General features: G+C 40.2%; 1 protein-coding gene across 1 annotated transcript; it reads left to right on the top strand.

Annotated features, from left to right (window-relative positions):
• Positions 1-1,123: 1,123 nt before the first annotated feature.
• LOC308395274 (nicotinate-nucleotide pyrophosphorylase [carboxylating]-like) lies at positions 1,124-8,152 on the top strand. The gene is made up of 5 exons (XM_080880064.1): positions 1,124-1,203; positions 4,271-4,527; positions 5,944-6,254; positions 7,684-7,815; positions 7,897-8,152. The coding sequence occupies exons 2-5, from the start codon at positions 4,272-4,274 to the stop codon at positions 8,122-8,124; spliced, it is 927 nt and encodes a 308-aa protein (XP_080736190.1). The 5' UTR covers positions 1,124-1,203; position 4,271; the 3' UTR covers positions 8,125-8,152.
• The last annotated feature ends 2,081 nt before the right edge of the window (positions 8,153-10,233 follow it).

Raw genomic sequence — 10,233 nt, 5'->3', positions numbered from 1 at the left:
GCATTAGTATCCAGCTCTGACAATTTCACTTCCTTGTTTTTCCAAGAAAACAAGGTGTGGTATAGTTAAACTTTTTCTCTTTTTTAGTCAATTTTGGCTGGAAGCATGCAGATTTAAAGGAACCAGTCCAAGCAGAGATAAAACATATTCCAAGTTTTACCTTGGAAACCAGTTCTTTAATGTGTGAATGACAAATTCTGATTAATACAGCGTGTGCCATGTTCCCGCACTGGTTGGCCTCATTTTCTTACGGTCTCTGAGTCTAGGAAGGAGCCCCGGGGTTCCCACTCCTTGGCCCTGTGTCTCTTCAGAGTGGTAATCAGTCCCTAGTGGGTTTCCTGTGCTGTTCTAAGCGCTCTATTTGAGTGTTCTTGTCTCTCTGGTTTCTGGTGTTTCATGAGTTTCTGAAAAGCAGTTCAGGCCTCAGAATCTTTTATCTGTTCCTGTTGAGCTAGTCATTTCCTGTTGAACCCTCCAGTGGGTGACTCGCGTGCCTGCCCATCCTCCTATTACCCTCATCTACCACCCCAAAGCAAACCAGTGACTCTGTATAATCATCCTTCCCACACATCTCCAGGTGAGGAACCTCGCTCACCTTGCATGACTCGCCTTGTGGATTCTTTAATAGTCTCACCTGGTCTAACCAAACTCTGCTCTCTCCCGGTGAGATCTCCCTCCATCCTGTCCAATCTCCCAGCTGTCCTCGCTGACATCCCCTCCTGTGCTTGTTTTCCTTGAGCTAAAGAAACTGTTGAACCGTATCACTGGAAAGGGGCTCAAACTCACTTCTCTTTGGCTCTTAAAAACCAAAAAAACCAAAAACATGTTCTGTTCAATGTTATTGAAATGCTAGAATTACTAGAAGTCGAATAATGCTTAATCTATTTTAATCACAATAGGACCAGGTGACTCATTCACTGAATCTGTAACCTGTAATATTTTATTAACACACTAAAAAGTCTCGGCGTGTTTTTCGGATGTATTGGCTGAAAACTTTGAATTTATTGCAGGTCGTTTTTACAAATAAGCAGCCTGACCTCAGCAACCTTTAAATCAGACGTGGTCAAAAGGATCATTGTGAAAGCCTGCAGTGTTAACTCTTGTAAACATTCCAACATGGACTTGGGGTCAAATTCCACGTTAACATTTTTCCAGTGGCTCTCTGTGCTCAGCACTTCTACTTTGGCTAATAGAGAAGGAGACGTAAGTAAATATTTTATTTACTTTTATCGCACTGTTCCAATCATAAAACAGACTTTGAATACGCAGTGATTGTAATTATCCTTCTGCTCAACATGTTTTTGTGAAAGTTGGATTGAAGGAATGATAATGTTAAAAAAAACATGTTTTAAAGCATTTAAATGTGAATTAAAACTGTACATTTAGTGTTTTAATAAAATATGGTTAATAAGGACGTTTTACTTTTGATCATTACTGTTTTAATTAATGTTTTAAATTAACATTTTACTGTTTTATTGGATTGAGTTACACTTTAGAATTCATTTTAGTACTTGTACTGTTTTATTATTTATCATTTCTTATTTTAATGTTGTCTTATTGTATCCCTGTTTTGGTTCTTTCTGGAGATGTTCCTGTTTAAATTTGTTTACTTGAAAAACTCTTTATATAATTTTTTATATGACAAAATTTGTCATGGACAGGGAGCAACTAAAACCTAGACTGGGAAAAACTAATGAACAAACCTGAAAACATAAGGACATGGAGAATAGCGAGCAGAGAGCCGCGGAGGTTTACCAAATTACACAGACGAGCTGACAACAAACAAATAGACAGGCACACACTATAAATACACACAAGGTAACGAGGGAATGACACGCCAAAGGGGAACACAGCTGAACCTAATTAGACACAACGAGACACAGACCTTCAAAGTAAAACAGGAAATTCACAAACTGTTCAACACAAACTCGGGGACACAAACAGAGCACAGGGGGGGGGGAGAACACATTTAGGAATAATAAAACACTAAAAATACAAGAACTAAACGCTAAGAACTAATACAAAATCAGGAGAAACTAGAAAATAATAACAATAAACTCAAAACGCTGCGTCAGCGACCCAGAACCGTGACAAAATTAACAAAAACATTTCCATAGAAGTTTTATTTCTTCTCTTTGTATATATTTTCTGTTTACTTGTAAACCCATCTGTTAGTGAGAGCCACTACAGTCACAATAAGAGGATATTCTCACCTGCAGTAATTCATATTTAGCAGTTCAGCTCTGTTCAGGGACCTAAATCATTAATGCTATCATCTGATGTAAGTTTAGGATGTGGCAGTAAGATCATCTGATCTCCCAGAATTCAGTTTAAACTTGAATCCATGCCTTCCTTAAACTAATATTTGTTTGATTAATGTGTCCGCTGGCTTCAAATCAACTTGATAAAACTTTTTTTGTAATCGTGGGTGCAGCTTTCATCTTGTTTCAAACGTCCGTGAGACTCATTGGTTCTGAACTTTGACCTGACTTTTTCTTTGTCTTTTTTTTAGTTTTAGTTTTGAATCCTGAACCAAGATTACAAGATTACACAACACCCAGTGATGAAACAGCACTTCTTGTTTTTCACTGCCATGCCTCAGCCAGAGATATATGTTAAAATCATATGAATGTCTGAGTGTCTTTTGAATGACAAAATTGTTCACGTGCACAGGAATCAGGCAAATGCACATGTCCTGAATCAATTTACTTGTGTTTATATAGTGCCAATCTCCAGATTCCAGATGCTTTATTTTGAAAGGCTGCGAACACTACTCAGTGATAGTGGGGAGGAAGAACGGCCCACTATTTAACAGGACAAAACTGTCAGAAAAACCACCCGTTTTTCATCTGTAGAAAATCAGATTGAACGTGTAGAAGTGGATTAAACTAACAGCATGAGTAATACAGTGTATCACACAGGGATCTTTTGCTGTAGATTTCACCATATCTCTCTTCCCCTCACTCCTTCCCCCTCCTCTGCCCTTTGTTCTGAACCTTTTCAGAGCAAATTACCTCACTGAGCTGAAGACTAAGATCGTCCCGCCTCCCCCGAGAAAAACACATTTCCTCTTCTCCACTTCTAGAATTAGTGTCTCAATTTCACATCATAAATAGCACTTAAATGAAGTTGTTACTTTAATTATATACCTATGTCCACCTGAAAGCAAAAATGTGACGATGGTAGAGAGAAAGAACTCCCATATAACAGGAAGAGGCCAACACCAGGGAGGGGCAGCCATGTGCTGCATACAAAGAGAGAAGGACGCAAACTTCAGGAGCGTGAACGCAAAAGTTAATGACATTTAGTGAAAGTGTACAAATCCATGACGAGTATAAAGAGGGTAATAGAGGAAAATGCGCACTGCACCATGGGAAGTCTTACAGTAGTCTGAGCCTATATCAGGATAATAACACTGAGCCCAAACTCGACCTCTGTCAAAAAGTGAAGATTTAAGGCCGATTTAAATCCTGTCCTGAATCAAAACTGAGAGCTGGTTCCACAGGAGGAGGGCCCGAGGAAGAACCACAGTGTGAGAGTGAAGCACTCTACTGTCATATGAAGTATTTAAGCTATGATGTGGCCTGATTGTAGAACTTTGTGTGAAAGATGAAGCATTTTAATTAAGTTCTGAATTTAATAGACATCCAGTGAAAAGAAGCTAATATCAGACAAATACAATCTCTCCACAGTGAAACTCACTGTGGACTTTCAGGGTTGAGTTAAAGTTTTAGGGTTAGAGCAGAAATAACAAATAATATTTGCTTGTTTTTTTAAGCATCACCTGTTTCCTGATTATTTTTTTGTGTGTGCAAATTAAAGAAGGCAGAATTCCACAATGGCTGAGATAAAAACTCACACAGCTTTACAAATAAGATGTAAATGATGTTTATGAAAATGTACGCCTGTGTATATACACACAGTGTCAGTCGTTGATCTTCACTTTTGTATGTGCCAGATTTCTGTTCCTTGAGGTTTTCACAGGCACTATTCTCTTTCTAAGTGTTTTTGATAGCAATATAAAGATTAATATCCACTATTTGTGATTTTCTATAATTCCTTCACTACCATTCTTTACTAGAAAGAAAAAGGAACAAGATTTAGATTGTCTCCATGCTCAGAATTGACTCAAATCATTCATTCATGTTGTCATTAAAGGACAAGAAAGCACTTTGACTTTTTGACTTATGATCAGCTTTCATTTCTCATTTTCATGTCAACATTCCCAGCAACTGAAGTTTCTCATCACTTTCTTTTCTCTCATTTGTAGTATGTCTCCACCATGCCAACACCCGGCTGTGCACTCAGTCCCACACCACACCCTGACCCGGCTGGCACGGGAGTGGCTGGCAGAGGACACGCCAAACTTTGATCCTGCAGGAGTGTGTGTGGGCTCACGGGAAGTGGAAGCAAGGTTGTTGTGTAAAACTCCACACAGCATCCTAGCTGGGTGTCCCTTCTTCACAGCAGTGTTCACTGAAGTGGGCTGCACAGTGGACTGGATTTACCAGGAAGGAACTGAGATCGGTAGGCATTGCATAGTTCCTTCCATAGCAGTAAAATACAAGAAAAGTTCTGTGAATTTGTGTTTGTGACCTTTGCAGTAGCAAAGAACTTCACATGAGTCAGATAGCAGATAATGAATGGAAATGTATCATGTATTCTATGGGCCTTCAGAAGCCAGTTTAACATCTAACAGAAAAGGTGTGAAACCACATAAAGCTAACTTGCTGCTGCCTCTATTGCCCCACTTGTTACTTTTAGAGACTTTCTGGCCTCTGAAGCTCTGATGATTCAATGGTTGAAGGTCTGAGGGAGAAAAAAACCCTGATAATGAGAAAGTCCCATTATCAGTTAAAAAGTATAAAGTTGACGTAGGTGTAGAAGACATGACTATTTACTGTCATGGGTGGGTGTAAAACATTCAGCACTATCGAGTGTGTTTGAGTTTTTTGGAGGGTTCTTTTTCTGCTCATTCCCAGCTCCATATTTTTTTTTTTTACTGGGCACCAGAGTAGCTTTGCATGATTCACAGTTCAAAATAATCCTTATTTGTTCTACACTGGGTCTTGGTGTGACCTCTAAGCTCATCCAGTCTGACACAAGCTATTTAACCCATCCCCGCTTAAGACAACTTTTCTCTGATTGGCTGATGTTTAAACAGAAAGTTTGAACAGCAGGTGGGTGATGTTTCTGTGCTCATCTCCAGCCGTTTGATTGAAACACTGATATTAGATCGTTACTCTCTTTGACTTCAAAAGAACAAAGAGTTAAAAAAGATAGCTAAGGTTGAGTCACCAGCCTTCAGCTCACACAGATTAATTGTTCATACTCTGACATAATCATCATCTGAAAGTTTGGCCATGTTTAATATGAACAACAGTAAATATATAACAGAAAATAATTTAACTGAATAGAATAATAGTTTAATTGTCCCACAAGAGGAAATTTGGTTGTAACACATATACAAACAGAACAGGACACAGAACAGAAACACACACAATTTTTACATATTTACATCATGGAGAATAGTTACCAAAACAGAGTTCTGTACAGTTTTTATAATTGGAGTACAGATAAATGGCAAACCCAGGTTGTAGAGTGCAAACAGAGAGCTGTATCACATACACACTAAAATGTGGGCATACAGTATACCTGAAGCAAAATCCCAAAATATTTCCAAGTAACTAGAGAACTATCTTTGGTAGGAAAACAACAATGGAGCCAAAAGGCAAAACACAACACTAAAAGAAGATTAATAGCATAACGACATATCTGCTGAAAGTATAGGAACAGGAAATGACATCAACCACTCAACAGGGAACGAATAAAAGTTTTTTTTCCATAAAGTGAAAATTCAGTTTTCTTCTTGTAAATTACTCTCAAAGTAAATTACAGACTTTTATTCAGATCCGTTTTTATATTACCTGCTTTTATCCACAGGTGAAGATGCTGTCACCCTGACGGCTGTGGTGAGGGGCCCGGCAAACTCCCTCCTCCTCGGGGAACGACCGGCTCTTAACTGCCTGGCACGGGCATCGGGCATTGCCACCCGCTGCTCTCAGCTCCAGGCTATTGCAAAGGCACACGGCTGGCACGGGGAGGTGGCTGGCACGCGTAAGACTACTCCGGGCTTTCGTCTGGTGGAGAAATATGCCATGTTGGTTGGCGGCGTGTCCATGCACAGACAAGATTTGAGTGGGATGGCGATGTTAAAGGACAATCATGTGTGGGCATCGGGAAGTATCACAGAGGTGGGCATCAAAGATCAGTACATAAAATGTAAGTAATCTAAACTCCAGCATAAAGTTCAGCAGACTGAAAGTAATGTCTTTGATAACGTTGGATCCTGAATTTTGAAGACCTGATTCAAAAGCCTCAAAAACTATCAACAAGAGACAGCAGGGCTTCATGAAACGTCTATAGGCTGTATATAAAAGAGCCACCATGATATCACCCAGTGGTTTCTGGGACCTGAAGATTCAGGTTTGTTTGGGGTTATCTTTATTTTACTCTATTTGTTTATAAAATTGACAAAAATAAGACAATGTAAAAAATAATAATCATGTTTTCAGTTTCAGACCATAAAACCAGGAAAGTGTTATCTGAGGTGATAAAATGATTATTTCTTAATAGACTTCTATACCGTCTGATTTATTTTTGCAACCAGAGTTCCTGCCCCTGCCAGCTTTAGAAAGAATGCATCCATCCAAAAGCTACTCCTATAGTTTTGAAAAGGTTTTGAGAATCAATATTTTCAATACTGCTGCACTGTTTCTAATGAAATATTTTGATTTTCTGTGCCCTCCTTGCTCCCCTTCCTCACATTCTTTGCCTGTCTTCACTGTAAGTATACAATGAAGGCAAAAACACCCCATAGATTTGTTTTGTAAATTTACAGTTACCTCAGGGAACTTTATATCAACAACAAACCTCAGACAGCCTGCACATTCAAAACCAAAAGCTTGAGGTAACGGTTTTGACTGTCAAAGGGGCATGTTTCTGTTTGCAACATCCAAACAGAAGCAGGATTACATGTAGACATGTTTTCTTTTGTTTTTGATGCCGTCTGTCATGTGTTGGCAGAGAGGGGACTCAATGCAGGAGACTGAAGCAGGCAAAAATACATGAGAAGGAAGGGTTTGGGTTTTTTTTTTTTTGCTGTTACCAAAATTCAACAATAAATAAACCCTGAAAGAGGAAGCAAAACAAGAATACATCACAAGAAGTGTGAGTAATAACAGAAGCAGAAGACTGAGGAAAAATGACGAAAGCAGCGACTGGCAGTATCAGTCTGCATACCTGTGTTTGCATTTTGTTTCTAAGGTGATATTTGAGAGGATGCTACGTCTAGGCAAAAGAAATATTCCTGAGTTGAATTTTTAGATTAATCTATGTAAAACTCTGTTCAGTTTTTATGGGATTTTAAGCCTTAACATAATTTTTTAACATAGTTTTACAAAAGTTGTGAAATTATTTTATTTTAAAACACTGGGATTCACAAGAGGTCATGAGATTACCGAAAGCAGTCATCCTCTTTGCACAGGAAAGCAAAGAGGAAGCTTGTCTGTTTTACTTTCCTTTATCTAGATTCTGTAGCTCAGGCCTCACAGCTCTCATCAGGTCAGCTGTGCTCACTAAAAAGCAGACAAACACAAACGCACAACCCCGTTTGCTCCCCAGGCGGTGAAAGCTGCCCGCTCGGTGTGCGGCTTCAGCAGTAAGATTGAGGTGGAGTGTCGCTCAGCAGAGGAGGGCAGGGAGGCAGCCAGAGCGGGAGCAGACGTCATCATGCTGGACAACTTTCAACCTCAGGTGGCGAATATTATAGAAACACAGACCCAGGGTGATTGTTGTTTTTGTTCCATGGTTACACTTCTCCTCTTTCACCTGCAGGAGCTCCGAGTCACAGCTCAGGCACTGAAGGAGGAGTTCTCTGCTCTTCTGATAGAAGCCAGTGGAGGAGTCACGCCAGAAAACGTAGCTCTGTATCTCTCCTCACATGTGGACATCGTTTCTCTGGGCTGCATAACGCAGGGCTGCCCAGTGGTGGACTTTTCACTCAAGGTTCAAAAGCCTGATGCTCGATTAAACAGGATGTTTAATCAACCGCAAATTGATTGATAAAAAAATCACCAATAAAACATTTCTAATAATATGCCAGACTGTGGAAAATGTGATTGTTGTGTTAACACATTAATACTTTCCAAGAAAGACTGCATTTAAAGTCGTCTGCGTTTGAGGCATCTTGTTTGCTTACTCTTTATTTCTCTGTGGTAAGGATCAGCGATGAGCCTAAAATTATGTTGCACTCTGCACAGTGTTGTAGGCCAAAGGAAAAGTCTTTCAGATCTCAAATACAATATGTCTGATTTTTTTTTTTTTTAATATTTCCTGTATTGCATTAATGCAATACAGGAAATATTACAGCCCAACTGTTACATTCATTACCCCAAATTTCTCAGAGAACCAAAGAGCAACAGAACTTTGTTAAAGTCCAGAATATTATATCCCTAACAGTAGAAACAGTAGAAACAGTAGAAGCCAAAGGAACTGCGCCGTGAATGCAGGATAAAGATGAATGAAACTGTTTGAAGTTAAGAAGCAGTAAGATGGATTCTCCTTGCACGCTTAATAGTGCTGAGTGGTAGAAGTAAAGACAAAAGTCTCCTAAATGCCAGGCAGTAGACCAGACCACCGAGAGACAAGTTTCAAATTCACATTCAAATTTTATTTGTCACACACACAACCATACACAGTATGACATGAGGTGAAATGCTTGTAGCTGTGCAATGCAATGCCCGACCATTAAATGACAGTGGTTTTACAGTATTTACAATTTACAGGTTATACAAAATTTACAGATTTAACTTAGAAATTTACAGTAAAAAAATGTGCAAATAGCAGAAAGAGATTATAAATTATAGGAAGTGTGCATGAAGAAAAACCAGAGTGCGTGTGGTGATGTGATGTGTGTGGGAGAGTCCAGTCCTACACCTGGTTCAGGGCCCGAATAGCCTGCTGTTCCCAAACCAGGTGGAGATGTTTCCCGTCAGGACACTCTCGATGGTGCAGGAGTAAAAGTAAAAGTTCTTGAGCACCTTCAGTGGCAGATGGAAGTCTCTAAGTCTTCTGAGGAAGAAGAGACGCTGACGGGCTTTCTTAACCAGGGTGTTGATGTGACAGCACCATGACAGGTCCTGAGTGATGTGGACACCCAGGTATCGGAAACTGTCCACTCTCTGCACTGGCGTGCCACTGATGATGAGGGGCTTGTAATTCCTCGCCTGCTTTGTAGTGAAGTCCACGATCAGCTCCTTAGATTGCTGATGTTTAGGAGGAGGTTATTCTCCTGGCACCAGGTCTCCAGGTTCCTAATCTCCTCCAGGTAGGCCGTCTCGATGTTGTCGGAGATCAGGCCCACAACAGCAGTGTCGTCAGCTAACTTGACAATGGAGGTGGTGTCTGATGTGGCTACACAGTCATAAGTGTACAGTGAGTACAGCAGGGGGCTTAAAACACAGCCCTGAGGTGCTCCAGTGCTGAGTGAGATGGAGGGGGAGACTTGTTTTCCCACCCTCACTGATTGGGGTCTGTCTGTGAGGAAGTTGAGGATCTACTGACACAGTGATGAGCTGAGTCCTAGATCCGTCAACTTGGTGAAAAGCTTAGAGGGAATTATTGTGTTGAATGCTGAACTGTAGTCCACGAACAGCATCCTAACATAATTCCCTCTGCCAGTGTCCAGGTGACTCAGGGATGTGTGGAGCAGGTGAGATATGGCATCGTCTGTGGAACGATTAGTCCGGTAAGCAAGCTGAAGTGGGTCGATGGTGGCAGGAAGTGAAGAAGAAGTTTGTTTTGCATCTCGTCGTTAGCACAAGAGCATTTGGATGCTATTATGATACTTAATATCATATGATTATATTTACAAAGATGCACTCAGAAGGACCAGTTAAATTTCAAGCTTGTAGCTGGTGGCGACTCCTCTATTTAAAAAAAAAAATCCTTATTATAGACATGCATGTTGGAAAATGAACCCTCTTTATTTATAATCTGTGACCCCTTTAAAGTCTTTGCTGATCAGTTTAAAGTGTTTAAAATTGTATTTTATACAGGATGGAGTTATTTGTTTTTATTCAAAGTCTCTGCTGTGTCAAAACAGCGGTAATTCAAAGTGAGCTCTATGGGCGGGTCAGCCTGCACCACACGAGCGTGTCGTGTCCCTGTTTC

This window comes from Rhamphochromis sp. 'chilingali' (genome assembly GCF_963969265.1).
Source record: "Rhamphochromis sp. 'chilingali' genome assembly, chromosome: 4".
Taxonomy (NCBI): Eukaryota; Metazoa; Chordata; class Actinopteri; order Cichliformes; family Cichlidae; genus Rhamphochromis; species Rhamphochromis sp. 'chilingali'.
This window is presented reverse-complemented; position numbering and strand designations above follow the sequence as displayed.

What these genes read in the sequence shown, in the direction of transcription:
- LOC308395274 (XM_080880064.1), top strand. Translation starts at nt 4,272, where the DNA reads ATGTCTCCACCATGCCAACACCCGGCTGTGCACTCAGTCCCACACCAC. An exon ending in CCAGGAAGGAACTGAGATCG is followed by an intron (nt 4,528 to 5,943) that starts GTAGGCATTGCA and finishes TTTTATCCACAG; the next exon opens with GTGAAGATGCTGTCACCCTG. An exon ending in CATCGGGAAGTATCACAGAG is followed by an intron (nt 6,255 to 7,683) that starts GTGGGCATCAAA and finishes TTTGCTCCCCAG; the next exon opens with GCGGTGAAAGCTGCCCGCTC.